The 16,115-nt window shown below is 58.1% G+C and overlaps 1 protein-coding gene across 7 annotated transcripts in view; it reads left to right on the top strand.

Annotated features, from left to right (window-relative positions):
- The window catches only part of PSD4 (pleckstrin and Sec7 domain containing 4), a 23,194-nt gene extending 8,396 nt beyond the window's left edge, over positions 1-14,798 (top strand). For 4 of the 7 annotated variants that reach the window (XM_035001088.1, XM_035001087.1, XM_035001086.1 and 1 more), the window contains 15 exons: positions 1,262-1,387; positions 1,681-1,759; positions 2,259-2,640; positions 5,383-5,559; positions 5,994-6,074; positions 6,219-6,331; positions 6,539-6,597; positions 6,767-6,856; positions 7,927-7,970; positions 8,340-8,500; positions 9,557-9,627; positions 9,746-9,912; positions 10,435-10,579; positions 10,774-10,917; positions 12,496-14,798. In XM_035001088.1, the coding sequence (XP_034856979.1) occupies positions 1,262-1,387; positions 1,681-1,759; positions 2,259-2,640; positions 5,383-5,559; positions 5,994-6,074; positions 6,219-6,331; positions 6,539-6,597; positions 6,767-6,856; positions 7,927-7,970; positions 8,340-8,500; positions 9,557-9,627; positions 9,746-9,912; positions 10,435-10,579; positions 10,774-10,917; positions 12,496-12,753 (2,097 nt within the window). In that variant the 3' untranslated portion in view covers positions 12,754-14,798. Of the gene's footprint in view, positions 1-1,261; positions 1,388-1,680; positions 1,760-2,258; positions 2,641-4,355; positions 4,362-5,355; positions 5,560-5,993; positions 6,075-6,218; positions 6,332-6,538; positions 6,598-6,766; positions 6,857-7,926; positions 7,971-8,339; positions 8,501-9,556; positions 9,628-9,745; positions 9,913-10,434; positions 10,580-10,773; positions 10,918-12,495 lie in introns of all 7 variants that reach the window. The other 3 variants (XM_035001092.1, XM_035001091.1, XM_035001090.1) reach the window with 3 other exon arrangements.
- Positions 14,799-16,115: the final 1,317 nt, after the last annotated feature.

Below are 16,115 nucleotides of genomic sequence, written 5' to 3' on the forward strand. Positions count from 1 at the left end.
TTATTTATTTATTTATTTATTTATTTATTTATTTATTTATTTATTTAATATATTTATTTATTCATGAGAGACACAGAGAGAGAGAGAGAGAGAAGCAGAGGGAGAAGCAGGCTCCCAAGGAGCAGGGAGCCCGATGCGGGACTCGATCCCAGGACCCTGGGATCATGACCTGAGCCGAAGGCAGACGCTTAACCGTCTGAGCCACCCAGGCGCCCCGGAACACTCTTTTTAGATGCTAGGGCCTTTTGGAATCCTGAAGTAGTGTGGCAGAAAAGCAGGCCCAGTGTGGCCTTCAGAATTACAGGACACTGTACAAATGCCATGATGTCAACAGAACGTGATGGCCAGTAAGTCCACAAATGTCTCCATCTCACCAGCTCCGGAGAGGCTGTGTCTGGACACATTTGGAGAACAAACAGCTCCTCCAATTGCAGTGTGTTCCAGGCCATTCTTCGACTCTACCCCTCCCACCTCCAGGACATTCCCAACCGTAACAGGGCAGCGTTCAGCCTGCAAGATGCCCTCTGCCCCAAACAGGGAGATAGCTGTTTTAAGAGTCTGGTCTCTTGAGAGATTTCAGCATTTGGTTACTTTGAGTTCACCGTCTTTCATTCCCACCCAGGCACCTCCCTCCCCAGGGTCGATAGATCGGGTCGCGTGACAATGGCAGAGGTCCTTGATAGCAACTAGGACAAGCTCTGGGGACAAGTGGCCGGAGACCGTAGGGAGCACAGTTTTCCCAGGGAGCCCTCTGCTCAAGAGATAAGGAAACTCAAGATGGCAGAGCGGGGCTGTAACTTTCTAATCTCTCGGGTCCCAAAGAACAGTGCAGAAGTGCCATTAACCAGACAGCTCTCCCACCTGACCCCAAGATCACAGGAGCTGCTAGGTACTGTTGGAGATCCCTGACCCGAAGGCTGGGGCGTCCAGTGCGGGGCGTTGTGGCTCTGTCCCGTGAGAGTGCATTCTCGCGACCTTGTTGCTCTAGGGCCCTTGGGGTCCTCAGAGGGAAGCCCGGGAGCCCCATCCTCACAGCAGGTGGCATCTGCTCCCATCCCAGTGCCTGGGCGCTGTCACCCTCCCTATAATACAGGCTGTCCTTGGGCTGGTACTGCAGACCACGGAGGGAGGAGGACGGGGGCAGAGAAGACTAGAAGTCAGTGAGCATGGATGAGGGACTCTGGAGGCCTTGCGGGGTGCATTAAAGGCCCTAAGAACAGTTTCCCTCAGGTCAAACCTCTTGCCTCTCCTTCTCTCTCAGACTTCTCTGGCAGACAGTCTTGACCCTGCCCCACCTGCTGCATCCTGTGTGGACAAAGCATTGGCCTGGGAAACAGGACAAGTCGGATCTGATCCCAGCTCTGCCGTACGTCCTGTGCAACCTTGGGCAAGTTACTTACCCTCTCTTGGCCCCCCCTTCCCCATCTGTATGGAGGAGCGTGAGCCCTGATGATTCTCGATTTTCGGAGCAGGCATCAGCACCCCTAGGATGCAGGTCTTCTCTCATCCAGGATTCCTCCTCTGAACTGAGGGCCCAGACTCGACTGGGGCCCTACTGTCTGGGTGGGAAGAGAGCAGGGAGGGAGGGGCCCTGGATACTCAAAGTCATTCTCCCCCCCTCCCCCTCCCCCCCTCTCGGTGCCTCCAGGGCTCATGGAAATCCTGTGCCTCTCTCAACAGGCCCTGCCCAGCCCAGAAGGCTGGCAGACAGAAGAGGGTCCTTCCTGGCCCCAGGTGCCTCTGATCTCCCAGGACCGAGGTGAGATCTGTTATGGGCTCTGGGAAGTTGGGTGTGGGAGGCTTTGGATCTGGGTGGGGACAAAGATCTCCTTGGATCCATAGATATCATTAAGAAGTCCCATTGTATCGGGTTGAAACCAGAGCAGGGGTGAAATCCTGCTTCTCCTTCTGTGACTACATTCATACAATGGGTTTTAAAAATGCTCATATCATAGAATTAATGAAGAAATGTGCCAAAGACCCAGCATTTCTGATGCCTGGGTCTTAGGGGTTTAGGAAGTCCTGAGCCCCAGGGTTGCCTGGAGACGGGAGTCCTGGGAGCCCTCTGCCTGCTGCCTCTGCATGTGGGAGGTCCCTGCCGCCGCCGCCTGCTGGAGGAGGGACAGAACGCGCTGCCCAGCTCCAGGGGGAGGAGCCCCAGGGAGGGAGCCTGTGGAGGTGGCAGCCCAGGCGGTTTTCCCCTTGGCCCTCAGCCTGCTGCTCGCCCCATGTCAGCTTCCCTCCATGCTCTTCCTCAGGTGACAGTGATGCTGAGTGTCCCCAGGAGTCTGCTCTGCGCATCTTGGCTCCTGGCCCCTGGGGGAGCCCAGCCTCATCGCCAGAACCTAGCAGCCCCGAGTCTGAGAACAGAGGCCCCGGCCCCAGGCCCAGCCCCGTGTCCTCCCGGGAAGGCAGCCCAAAGCCCCGGGGCCCCCACTGGGACAGCAGTCTTCCTGAGCGGACACTAGATGCTTCACGCCCTTCACTCTTGGAGACAGGTGGGGCAGAGCCACGTTTCCTGGAGAAAGAGGAGGCAGGAGAGGCCCCACAGCCAGGGGAGGAAGTAAGGAGTGAAGGCCCAGCCAGGACTCCAGAGGCTGGAGCCGTCCAGCCTGGTGCTCGCTTGACCTCTGCAGAAGGGTAAGTGTTCGACTAACCAGCTCTCTGGCTTCTAATTGTGGATACATTTATGAATACCCTGGTCTGGATGGAGCATGAGAAATGCCCATTGGGATTTAACATACTAACATCTATTAAGCCAGGATTCTATGACTGGGTGTCAGCAGTTTTGAGCAATACTGGAGGGTTTGAAAGCACGCGAAACCCCAAAGCAGACAGACACATGGGGCAGGATTTGCGTGTGCTGAGGCAGTGGACCAAGAGCCTGGACACCAGGAGAGGGGTGGGAGGTGTTCAGCGGACCTGACCAGGGCCATGTGCCCAGAACAACGGGAATCATGCTAGGCAGGGCGGGGAGTGGGAAGGTCAGAGCTTGTGATGTTGCTTGTCACATTGCTTTGACCTTGAGGAGGTGCCTGGGAGAAATCCATCAGTGAACCTTAGGCCAAGGGTATGGCTCAGATCTCAGGGGAAGCCAGAACCCCAAGGGGAAGTTTGACTGGAACCAAGGAAGTGGATCTTGGGGCCCATAGCAGGATTGATTAACCCCAGAACTGTGGTCAGAGGCAGGAATAGGACCACTGGGAAACCAACCTAGATGTCTGCCTGCCTCCGGAAACTGCAGGGGGCTGTCAGTGCCTGGGGCCTCCACCCAGGAAAGGGGTTTTGTTCTCTGGCTGGCCGAGGAGGGGACATCCTGAAGAGGCTGGGAGGAACCAGTGATGGTTTGGGTTGCACTAACGTGAGGGTCGGCCCCCCCCCCCCATGTCAGTGTCACTGGGTGATGGGGCCAGAACCTCAGGCAGTGTGTCTCTCTCATGCATCTGGAAAACTATACAACCTCTGGAGGTGTTGGGAGGCTTGGGAATCAGGGGAGTCTTTCAGGATCGGAGAAGAGAGGGCTCGTCATACCAAAACTAAAGTCAATTCAACCCAAAATAAAAGTAAGCAAATCCACCTGAAATGAGAACCATATGTTCATAGTAAGTAATGAAAAAAGGCTCGATTGGGGCTTTTCTTGCTATGATGCTAAATATTACATAAATAAATAAGTTTAATCTTATTTTCAGCACAATATTGGATTAATTTTCCTGGCCCTAGTTTGCTGGTCCAACGGGATGTTTCATTTGTGCTTGACTATCACAGTGAGGTCATGGAGGTTATTTTTATCATATTTTATTTTTTCATTTTATTTCATTTCATTGCAATTAATTAAGTTTTTATTTTTTATTTGAGGTGGGGGAGAGGCCGAGAGAGAGGGAGACAGAGAGAGAATCCCAAGCAGGCCCCACGGCTCAATTAATTTAAAAACAGCTTCATTGAGAAATAATTTGCATACCATACAGTTCACCCATTTAAAGTACACAGCCCCATGACAGTTTATATTTGCATTATTTTTTCCCCAGAAGTAACTCCCCATCTAGATATTATTTTAGTAACAACACTAGTCGACTAGGTCATTTCTGTAAAAGCATTTTAGAGCTTGCTCAGCTGATGATCAAATAGTTCTCTTCAGATGTGACGTGCGTGTCGTTATTTTTCTCCCTTCCAACTGTCCACCGGACCTAACTCCTTCGGTTCCTTGTTTGTCCCTGGCTTTTCTGCGATTCCTGGAATCTTCTGGCCTCACTGACACGGACTTCATGAAGCCCTGTGTTTTTGGGGGGTGAGATTTGTAGGTCACTTTTCAGTGGGGCTCCGTTACGCTGGCCCCCCTGGGTGTGCAGGAGCCTCAGGGAGAAGTGAGCAGAGAAGACACGGCCCAGTCGGGGGCAGAGATGGGCGTCTGTGTTAGGAGAGAGGGGCTGTCGAGCGCAGCCTCATTTGATAAGTGGTCAGTCTATCCGTGAACATTTGCAGGTTCTGCTGATGTTGTTTACCTGTACATCTCCGTAACTGTGGTCACTGGGATCTGGAATATTCCGATAAGGAGGATCCCCCAGCCCCGGCTGTCGTGTTGCAGGGGAAATGGAAGAGTCCGGCAGAGATTGGGCTTGGTGACTTCCAAAGTTCCAAGCATCAGATGCTGAGTGTTCCCCGAGGGTGTCGGGGCGGCCTGGTCCTGTGTATGTTCATAATAAGAACAGGTCACCATGTGGGCCCCTGAGGTGCGGGCTTGCTTTCCCACAGGGCTGCCGGTGTGAGAGGGAAGAGGTCGGAAGCCATCTCTGACCACAACCCCAGCTGTCGCCATGCCTGAAGCCAGTCTGGCTTCTTGTTCTTCCCTCACCCTTGCACCTTCCTTGGCTCCAGCTCTAGGAGGGAAGCCTGGGGCTGGGGCTGGGAGGGGCAAGGGGGCAAGGAGGCATCAGGAGCAGGGCAGGACAGGTGAGGGAGACAAGTGGCTGGTGGGGGTCGGGGAGACGAATGCCATCCCTCCTGGGGTTGGATTCAATACCACTGGCATCTTCAAACGGCTGCACCTGCCACCTGAGGTGAACTGGGCCCAGAACGTCCTCGTGGTTTACCTGAGAAGGTGCTGGGTGCTAAGCTTGGCTCCAGCCCTTGCTGGCCTGTCAGGTACACCACCTCTCTGGATCCTCCCGGCGCCCAGGCCAGGCCAGGCCAGGTCAGGGACCAGTTTCCCCAGTGAGGCCCTGGTCCAGCTGCTCCCCCCCGCCCCCGGCACTCCAGCTCCCCTGCTGGGCTTTGGGTGTGGACTCTGAGCACCTCTTCCGTGACTGACCTGGAGGGACGCTTGACCCGGTACTCCCTCCTGTCCATCCCACGTGGTAGTCTGAGGACACTGTTGGACCTTTGCAGGCTTCCTGAGAGCCCCATGCCCCAAGCGCAGTCCCCGGAGGAAGGCCAAAGGCCACAGACTGGAGACAAGCTGGCTAATGGTGTCAGCACTGACAAGGTGGCCTGCAACTTGGCCTCTCGCCTCTATCACCTGGAGGGCTTCCGGAAGTCTGAAGTGGCTGCCTACCTGCAGAAGAAGTAAGGGGCTTTGAGCCTGAGCACGGCTGGAGGTTGCGTCAGCAGAGGGAGAGTGGTCAACGGACTCCGTCCACTGGCCGCCCCACTGCTGACCTTCACCCCATCGTTCCCGTCCTGATCCGTACCCCCGTCCCCTTGCAGCGCCTTGCCTCTTCCTCTTAGTCCCACTTGTCACCCCTTCTCCACACTCTTGAGCCCTGCCTAGAGCCACCAGACCTGGCCACCTTGTCTCCCCCACCCAACTCCACGTGTCCTCCCCACTCAGCAGTAGACGGGTGCCCGTGGCAGACCAGACCTGGGCCGCCCCCTTACCCTCTCACCCTCTGGGGATGTGCGCAGGCCCTGGGGCCCCTAGGCATCCGCGGCCCCAGCCCAGACCCCTACCCCCCCACCCCCGCCCCCATGCGGGCTTCATTCCTATTTCCTTTCCGCAGCAATGACTTCAGTAGGGCCGTGGCTGAGGAGTATTTGTCTTTCTTCCAGTTTGGAGGCCAGAGCCTGGATCGAGCCCTCCGGTAAGGCCTCCAGGCCCTCTCTGGGGAGGAGGGATGGCTGGGAGGTGCTACCCTGGTGAGGCCAGACTCTGATCGGCCCCCAGCTCTGGAGCCTGCTGGCTGCCGCAGCCTGGGCTCTAGCCTGGACTCTGGTCCTCCTTCCAGGGACTTCCTCCAGGCCCTGGTGCTCAGCGGGGAGACTCAGGAGCGGGAGCGAATCCTCTACCAGTTCTCCAAACGCTTCCATTACTGCAATCCCGGGGCCTTCTCCTCTGCAGGTAGGGAGGCGTGGGTCCCGAGGGCAGGGCAGGGCATGCTGGGTTGCCTGGGAGAAGGATGGCATGGGAGTAGCAGCCCGTGGGAGCGTGTTCGGGGGCTGTGGAGAACCAGAAGCACCTAGGGTCACCCTGCCCCGCGTGGGCAGTGGAAAGGCAGGAGTCGTGGTGGTAACGAGCTTCCTCTGTACTCCCCTCCCTCCGGGGCAGATTCCGTTCACACCTTGACCTGTGCCGTCATGCTCCTCAACACGGACCTGCATGGACAGGTGAGGGGCGGGGGAGCTCGAGGCCAGCGGCCTGGGATAGGGTCATGGAAGGGCTCCAGGGGAGGTAGGTCTGGAGGACTGGAGAAGGTTCCAGAGTGGCCGACAGGGTGGTTATTCTCTGCGGGTGGGGAGTGTGTGCCCGCTGCCCTACCTCTCACAATGGCCACAGAACATTGGGAAGAGCATGAGCTACCAGGAATTCATAACCAACCTGAACGGCCTGCGGGACGGCGGGAACTTCCCAAAGGAGCTGCTGAAGGTAAGGAACAGGGGGCTGCCCCCTGGGTTCGTGATGCCAGGGCTCCCTCTGTAGCTCCTTGTCCCCCGGGGGCGGGGGGGTGGGTGATGCTCAGCCTGGGCCTGGCTCTGCTGCCATGCCCTTGGGAGGCCACAGCCCGTTTATGGAAGGTACTAGAGTGTGCGTCCTCACCAGCAGCAGCACCTTGGAACTTGTTGGCTTGTGTGAATTCGTAGGCCCCCTGCCTTGGACCTACTGAATTAGAATCTCTGGGGCTGGGACCCCCTAAAATGTTCTCTGAAGTTTCCAGGTGATTCTGAGGCATGGGGAATCTGAGATACACTGGGGTTTTGGGTTCTCGGAACGAACAAAGGGCAAGGTTTTAAGTGGCAGTAAGTCTGAGACTTAGGAGCTGGATATTCTACGGTTTGAATTCTCGTCTTGGGCAGCTTGCTCGAGTTCGTCCTGGGGTAGCGCCCACTTTACAGTGTGGTGCCCACAATGAAATAAAGGTCGTCGGGGGCCTAGCACGGCGCAGGGCACACAGAGTTTCACATGCAATGATGCACTGGTTCTTTTGTCTGTGTGGTGAACATTTCTGGAACTGTCGCTGTGTGCCCGGCACCCTGCGAGGCATTGCCAGGACTACGAAGGCAAGCGAGATGCACAGCCATGAATACCCTTTGTTAGGTCACTTTCTCATTCCTTCACCATCCATTTGTTGCCCCTGTTTGTCAGCTGTCCCTGCTCTCAGATCCCTCTGGGCAGGATGGTGCTGGATGATTCATTTCCTTTCCGGGAGAACTAGCTCAGGCCTCCCTAAGCTCAGGTAGGGACTAGGATTGCTTTGCTCATCCTGTCTGCAGCGTCGGGCACAGTGCCTGGCATGTGGTGAGTGCTCCGTAAACGGTCGCATGCACGCACGCACGGGCACATGGATGCACGCATGAGTTGCTTCCTGCTCGAGGGGGAAGGACAGCTGTGCTGGGGGTGGAAGAGGCAGACTGCAGCTTGCCCCTGTCCTACCTCTGCCGGGCAGAGTCTGGGCCCCACGGGCCGAGGCTCCCTGCCCACTGTGTCTTCTGCTCTAGGCCCTCTACTGGTCTATCCGAAGTGAGAAGCTTGAATGGGCCGTGTAAGTGAGAGTCCCCCTTCCCTCCACTCCCCGCTCCCCTCCCCTGTCTCTGGGCCTGTCCTCCCTCCACCCGCCCACTTGAGAGTTGGAGGAGCCCCAGGGAGGCGGGGGGGCCTGGTCAGTGCTCCCCTCTGAGTGGGGTGCAGCCAGAGGCCAGGCCCTGGGTGAGTCTCCAAGAGGGTAGAGGGGTCCAGGTAACACCTGGAGAAGCCAGGGGCCGTGGGGGGTGGGGATGACAGGAATGGATGGGCTGGCTTTGAAGGACTCCTTTGGGGGGTCCTGGGGTACGGCTCCCCAGCGAGAGAGAGAGAGGGTGGAGGGTGCTGAGGCCGTGGGTCAGTACCCCCAGCCTGATTCTCTGATGTCCAGGGATGAAGAAGACGCAGGCAGAGCAGAGAAGGCCCAGGTGTCTTCCCACACCGGCAAGATGAGCAGCCCCTTCCTCCAGCTGGCCCAGAACCCCACAGCGCCCACCTACAAGCAGGGCATCCTGGCTCGGAAGATGCATCACGATGCGGATGGCAAGAAGAGTGAGTGCCTGCTGCCCTGCTGTGTGGAGAGCTTGTGTCTGCCGCCGAACCCACGTGTGTGTGCGTGCGGGCGTGCAGAGTGGCTTGGCACAGGGCCACGGGCTGACGTGTGGGCCGGCGTGCAGAAAGATGGCACGGGTCAAGGACAGGCAGCCTGTGTTCCTTCCTTGATGGTGACCATGTGCTGGGCGCCGGCTAGGACGCCAGGGGGCGGGGGTGCAGAGACAAGACAGACCTAGGTACTCCCTGCCCCTCAGCCCCCCGTGGTAAGGGGGAGGTTAGATGAGCACATCAGTGTCTGGGATAAAAGGTGGACATGGCTGAGGGGTGTAGGGAGGGTGAGATCAAGTATGGGGGTGTGGAGGAGGGCTAGGTTTTGGTTTGGTTTGTGGGGGTGAGATGTGGCGGACAGGGATGGGTGAGGCTTCTGGGAAATGATGGTATCTGAGCTGAACCTTGGAGGACAAGAGGCCAGAGGGCATTCCCCTCAGACAAAGGAGCAGGCAGAGTCTGCTGGGAACAGGGTGTGACAGAATGGCAGGAGGTGCGTTTGGCCTCACTCCGCAGACAGGTGGAGACTTTAGAGCAGGGCAGCGACAGGACCAGAGCAGTAATGGGATCTTGGATGGATAGGACAGGGTGCGGTGACCGGCCAGGGAACTAGCATTGGGCCGCAAGAAGCCACAGGGCTTGAGCAAGGGTGGGAGGTGACTCCAGGGAAGTCAGCCTTCTTCTGCAAGAGGACCTAAGCCCCTGTGCCTCTCTGGCTGGGACCAGAAAGACGTCTGATGAATTCATATCCTACTCCGGTCAGGGCCATGCCTCATCGATCCTCGGCCCTCACATCTGCTTTTGTTGTTGTTTGTGGGGTCCGAGCATGACTGCCTGGGTGTGAGGCGTGGCACCTGCTTGTTCCTGATTGTTTTGTGGTGTTGGTATGTCGCTGAGTGTTTACGTGCACCTGGGGAGGGACTGAGTTGGCGGGGAGAGGGGACCATGTGTGTCTGAGTCTGGTTGGGGTACCAGCACCTCCTGTGTGTTCTGCTCCTGGGGCAGCGCCATGGGGCAAGCGCGGCTGGAAGATGTTCCACACCTTGCTTCGAGGGATGGTCCTCTACTTCCTGAAGGTAGGAAGGGGGTGCACAGCCCTGACAGGCAGGGTGGGGAACAGGGAAAGGCCCAGAATGGTTCGGACGGTGGGCCCCTGTGATCACCTCTTTTCTGAGACCCTGTGCCCCATGGCAGGGAGAGGACCACTGCCCCCCTGCAGGGGAGAGTTTGGTGGGACAGATGGTGGACGAGCCCGTGGGGGTGCACCACTCGCTGGCCACGCCGGCCACCCATTACACCAAGAAGCCGCACGTCTTCCAGCTGCGGACTGCCGACTGGCGCCTCTATCTCTTCCAGGCTCCGTAAGTCCCCGGGGGGACGGACCAGCAGCAAGGCCCTGGCTCTCTTGTCCCTGGTCCCTTGCTCACCACTCTCTGATGGCTGCTGGCCGGGGCCCTGGTGGGAGCAGGAGAATGCTGCGGCTGGCAGGGGTCCTAGGGGTCCTGCACCTGCTCCCCTGACCCCACCCACTTTGCCACTGCAGCGCCTCTTCCCTGGTCGAGCCTCCCCCCCCCCCCCCCATCAACCCTCCTACTTCCGAAGCTAGGATTCCAGGAAGCCTCTAGCAATTGATTTTTTTCTTTTCTTTTTTTTTTTTTTTTTGCCTTTGATCTAAAATCTGTTGCCTTCCTAGATTTTCCTCTTTGACGGATGATGATAACCACCGGCAGAGGTCAACCACCTCGACTGGTGGCCAGGCTTCTGGCTTTTTGAGGCGCTGGGTCCTGAGAGTCTGGAAGGCTGTGCAGACCACAGGGGGCTGGGGGGAGAGAGGCAGGGCCGACTCTGTCACCTTGGGGTCTGACGGCCTCCTCTGCCCTCAGCACTGCGAAGGAGATGAGTTCCTGGATCGCGCGCATCAACCTGGCGGCCGCCACGCACTCGGCACCGCCCTTCCCGGCCGCGGTGGGCTCCCAGCGCAGATTCGTCCGGCCCATCCTGCCTGTGGGCCCGGCCCAGAGCTCCCTGGTAAGGGGAAGGGGACTGCCCGGGCCCCAGGGACGAGGTGGGAGATGGCTGCGCACCTGGCCTAGGAACCGGGAGGGGGGTGCGGTGCTCACCTGGGCCTGGGAACCAAGGGAGAATGTGTGGGCTGCGCACCTGGGGCCGGGAACGGAGGGGGGTGCAGTGGGACAGCTTCCCCCTCCGCCTCCCGCTCCCAGGAGGAGCAGCATCGATCCCACGAGAACTGCCTGGACGCTGCCTCCGACGACCTGCTGGATCTGCAGAGGAACTTACCGGAGCGGCGGGGCCGGAGCCGCGAGCTGGAGGACTACCGCTTGAGGAAGGAGTACCTGGAGTATGAGGTCAGGCTCCTGAGTCTCCGCCCTCCCTGCTCTCTCCCGCCCCCTCGGCCGGGCCCTCTGCAGCCCTCTCGTGGCCGCATCCGGCCTTGCAGCCTTCGTTCCCGGGGCCGCTCAGGGCTGCGGGAGGCCCCGTGTGCGCTCTCGCGTGCAGGGGCTTGCACAAAGTGTGCGTGTCCGTGAGCACTCAGACCCCTTCACTTCTTGTCCTGGGGGTACCTAGAAGCTGCTTGTCTGGAAACACTCACAGGGGACGTTTTATCACTTTCACCTAAGAGTATACTGTATTTGGCTTTACCTAAATTGAAAGGAAAACGGTATTTTAGTTGAATTATTTCCCCTAATACCTACCTAGTACTAATAGGCAGTATTTATGGAGCTTGTCTTACTTGCCTGTATTATCTTGTTTAGTTGTCTAACAGCTCTGGGGTAGGGACCGTTATCCTCACTTTACAGATGAGCAAACAGGCAAGGAGAGATTAAAACAGCTTGTCCAAACCTGATGAATTCATATCCTACTCCGGTCAGGGCCGTGCCTCATTTATAATCCTAACTGAGGACCTTTTTAGCCCTCTGATCGATGCCGCACTGTTTTATCCCCTGACCCCCCAGCTGACCCCCTACCCCCTTTCACCTTACACCTCTGGTCAGTGCACGCGTTCTGGGACCCAAAGCAGGAGGGGTAGGTGAGGGGCAGTATGAGAACAGAGGGGGTCAGAGCCATCCAGAGGTGGAGACCAGAGAAGGGAACGTCCGTGTCATCCCCGGCTGTGTTTGCGGGGCCTCGTGCTGCCCCCTCCCTGCCTTTGTGGTCCATCCCTTGGCTTGTTAGGTGCATCCTCAGCCGTCGGTACACTGCTTCGCAGGGGCCCTGGGGTGACAGGACCAGCTCTGCCTGCAGAATTCTAGCCTCTCCCTGCCCATGAGCAGCTGCGACCTGTAGCAAGCCCCTGCCCCTCCCTAGACCTCATTCCCCTCCTTATAAAGTGGAGACAATGATTCCTGGGCCACCCAGCCACCCAGGGCTGGGATGAGGCTCTGGTGGAGTGGAGGATGAGCATGCACTTAATACACTGGGACCCGTATCCGAAGGCTGCTAGTTACGGAGGCTTTCGGAGCGTTAAACAGATGAAGGTAGTTAGCATCCCGCTCTCCAGATGCCGATTGTTAAAATGCGATTCAGACTCAATTAGGCTTCAGTACAGATGTGAGCTGTTTGTGTGCCGCGCCGCACAGATCAGGCCTAGTGGGTTATGGATATTTTAGTGTCTCGGGGATGTAACATGTTCTGGAGACGTTAGTTACAGCACTACAGGGTGGTGGCTGTTAGAACAGGGCTGGGCTGGTTATAATACTGTCCAGATAACTGCAGGGTTTGGGCACGGATGTGGCTCCTGTGTCCTGCAAAGTCCGCTTGCTCAGGCTCGGTGCGGACGTTGGCTGTTGGTCCAGCCCTCTTTCTGCAGAAATCTTTACCACCAGGGCTGTGTACATGTGGGAGCAGTCTGCCCCTCATGATTCCGGCCTCCTCCCGCCCTGGAGCTGAGGTGGCACTAAGGTGGTGGGGCCCATGTGTTGCAGAAAACCCGCTACGAGACCTACGTGCAGCTGCTGGTGGCCCGTCTGCACTGCCCCTCGGATGACCTGGACCTGTGGGAAGAGCAGCTGGGGAGGGAAGCCGGAGGCACTCAGGAGCCCAAGCCCAGCCTGAAGAAGTCCCACTCCAGCCCATCCCTGCACCAGGAAGAGGCCCCCACCACGGCCAAGGTGAAGCGCAACATCTCGGAGCGCAGAACTTACCGGAAGATCATACCCAAGAGGAACCGCAATCAGCTCTGAGGCTGGCACCACCACAAGGACTCTGGCCCCGTGTTCGGGGGGGACCTGAGAGACCCCATGGAGGAGCCTTGTTTCAGGGTCCGTGTTGGGGCATGAGGCCCTCCCCTTGCCCGCTGAAGGACAGGCCCTGTTTCTCTGCAGTCCTCACTGGAGCTCTCCTAATACTGCTGTGCCCACCCCCACGGCAGCCCCAGCTGCCCCAGTCCCTGCTCACTCCCAAGGGAGGACAGAGGTCAAGGGATTGGCTGCACTCCCATGTCACCCTCCCCCCTTCCACAGTCCAGAGTGGCCACATTTCTTGGGCCTGGGGGCAGCTCAGCGCTTATTTGAGAATCAGAGCACCCGCGGGCCCTGAGCTTCCAGAAGGGAGGCTGGGGCAATGGAAGCCTCTGGGCAGTCAAGCCGGGGAGCCACAGCCCTGAGGATGGTCTTGCTCTGGGAGTCAGGTGACCTGCGGTGGGAGGTCCTGGGAGACCCCAGCCAGCCTCAGGTGACTGGGAGAGCAGGGTGGCTCGGCCCCGCCCCCTGACAGGTAGGCCTTCAGTGGGGCTTCGAGGACAAACTCGGTGAGGCTGACTCTGGGGCCCTGGGCCTTTGTGTCCTTTCTCCCTACAATCATCCACACACCCGGGGCAGATGAGAGAGGCCCCACCTCACACATCCAGTTGCTAATCATCAGAGCAGAGCCCTTGGTGGTCAGTGAGGGCCAGAAGGGGTTGGGGCCTCCAGAGCTCCATGCAGAGCCCTGGAAACAAGGGGCCTTTGTTTCCCCAGAGCAGGGAAGGAGGTCCTCCGGGTTCAGACCCCTGGGAGAGGCCGAGAGGCAAGAGGCCGTGATACATCCCCTGGGGTCTCTCTTGGAAGGAGCTGGTCTGAGAGCTGGGAGGGCCAGGTAGAAGGCTGGCTCCCTCCCACACACCCCATCCCATAAAGTTGCATTCCCAAGGAGGGGCACCAGGCCACCTTCCAGACCCCTCTTTCTCCCCGCCAGCTCTCAGGGGGCTTTGCTGCCTTTCCTGGGCAGTCCCCCTGTGCTGCCCTCTGGCTGCCTCCCAGCTGGGCTCTGGGGGAGGTTCCGGACACTCAGGGACCTCAGGCTCTGCCTGTGGGAAGGAGGCTGGGTTGGCGAAGCAGCCACCATTGTCTCTGTTCAGCCAAGTGTGCGAGCAGGCTGCCCGCCAAGAGGGCCTCTGCTGCCTGTCTGCGGCCTGCTGGCTGGCGCACTGCTCTCCCGCCTTCCTGCCGGGGCCCCTCTCCTCCCATCTGTGCTGGAAACCAGCCCTGGGGTCTGGAACGCCACCAAGTGGGGCTGGCCCTTGGGGACCACAAGGGGTGTCTGGCCAGGGCTCAGGGCCGGGCCGGGTACCAAGTGGGTGCACAATACATGCAGGCCAGTGAAGAAGGAGGTGTGCACGAATGTGTCAGGAAGGGAGGGTCAGGCAGATGTGCACAGCTGGAGCCACCTGCAGGGGGCCAGCCTGGGTCTCCCTTCGCCCGGGCGCGTCTGTGCCTATGCGGGTCTGTGTGCCTGTATACGGGTGTGTGCGTGTGTGTGTGTGTGCACGTGTGTGGAGCACTGCGCTTGCAGGCTGTCAGAGCCTTGGGGGGCCTCAATCATTTGTTCATCCACTCATTTGTTCATTCATTCATTTCACAAATAATATTGACCACTTTTTATGGGCCAGGACGAGGGCATTCCAGAATGACTGAAACACGTCTCTGGCCCCCCGGTGGTAGCAGTCCTGGTCTCTGGTTCCTTGCTGTCACATAGAGGTGCACTTCATCTTGCGGGGGAGGCCTGCTGAAGACACATTCCCACCCTCTGCTCAAGGATTCGGATTCAGTAGATCTGGGTCAGGGGCACGGATATATATTTTTAAAGCAGCTTGGGTCACTGATGTGCAGTTAATAGGTGAGAACTAGCAACAAGTAGATGTGACTTGTCCCAGGACCGACACAAGCTTGGCCTTGAGTGGGTTATTTGACCTCGCTGAACATGTACCCATATTCCTAAAACCAGAATAAAAGGTGAAGGTTTGTCTGCATTTGTGCACGTGCGTGGCACTTCGATGCTGCTTTGCTCGTGTGGAATGGCACCTGTCTTTCACCTGGGCACCTGAAGCCTCCCGAGAGATCCGGGCTTCAGGGCGCCACCACCTGGCACAGCTCGCAGACTGCGTGGTTAGGCTGCAGTTCTGACGTGTGACCGCTGGGGGGCGGGCTTGTATCTTTCAAGTTTGTGGGGCCCGGGTGTCCAGCTGCAGAGCTCCGCTCCCTGAAGAAGAGGAAGTTAAGTCTGTTTGTCCCCAACCATCAGCAGAACCAGGACCTTCCACTTCCCTAAACCCAGGTCAGGCCTCCCACCTTCTGGAGAAGTCAGCCTTGCAAACGGTTCTGACTCTTGACATCTTCCTGCAGATGGACAGGAAAAAGGTTTTCCGGAGCCATATGTGGGCAGCCTAGAGTTCCCCAAAGAATTGTCCCCACAAAAGTGAAAAGTGAGTGAGCTCCCAGTCCCAGTCCTGAGGTGTGGGGCAGATCTGACCCACAGGCCTCCGTCTGACCTTGTGTCCACCCTCGCTTCCTTTCCCATCTGGGAAGTGGGTTGGGGCATCTCTTTGCAGACATGGGACAGGCACTGTAAGGCTGGCTGAAGTTTGTCTTTGGTTCCTTCATTCCCTTCTAGGGGGGCTCAGCCTCCAGGGCCCTGGGCCCGCCATGACCCAGGTGATACCCCAAATGTAACCTCTTCCTGGTCTCCCGGCATCTCCGTTTTGTGTGGCTTTCTGCTGATAACATTCATTTGTTGGTTGTTTGCCAGGCGCCAGAAAAGAGTAAAAGGCCGCTGAGGCCCAGGGCTTGGGTCCTTTCCTTTTGGGGGTCAGAGTCCAATGGCGACAACAGGTGGGCTGTATTGGAAGGAGCTGGGCTGCAGGGCTGGGGTGGGGGTGGGCAAGGGAAACGCGGCAGTAAGGTGGAGGGGCAGGTCACACAGGACCTCGCCTGCCACCGAGTGGGCTGGACCAGCCGGAGAGGCACAGGCTCGTGGCTTGGGAGGCAGCCAGCCTGGGAGTCTTGCTTTAAGAAATGACTTGAGTGAATAAGGCCAATAGGTAGAGTCAGAATAAGGCCTGGAGACCCTCTGTACTACTGTGCAACTGTTCTGTAAGTCTAAAATAAAAAAATGAAAACGGGGGGAAAAGCCAATGGCCTGGAAACTTAGGACAACCTGGCAATCCCCCTTCCGGCCCTTCTCCCTCCCTTACCGCCCCCCCACGCGCATGCCGGCACATATTCGCACATACTTATGGCTTTCCTGAATGCCACACTCCCCGCCGGGGCTCCTCCCCACTGCCCCTCTG

This window comes from Mirounga leonina, unplaced genomic scaffold, assembly GCF_011800145.1.
Source record: "Mirounga leonina isolate KUSES-001 unplaced genomic scaffold, KU_Mleo_1.0 Mir_125, whole genome shotgun sequence".
NCBI lineage: Eukaryota > Metazoa > Chordata > Mammalia > Carnivora > Phocidae > Mirounga > Mirounga leonina.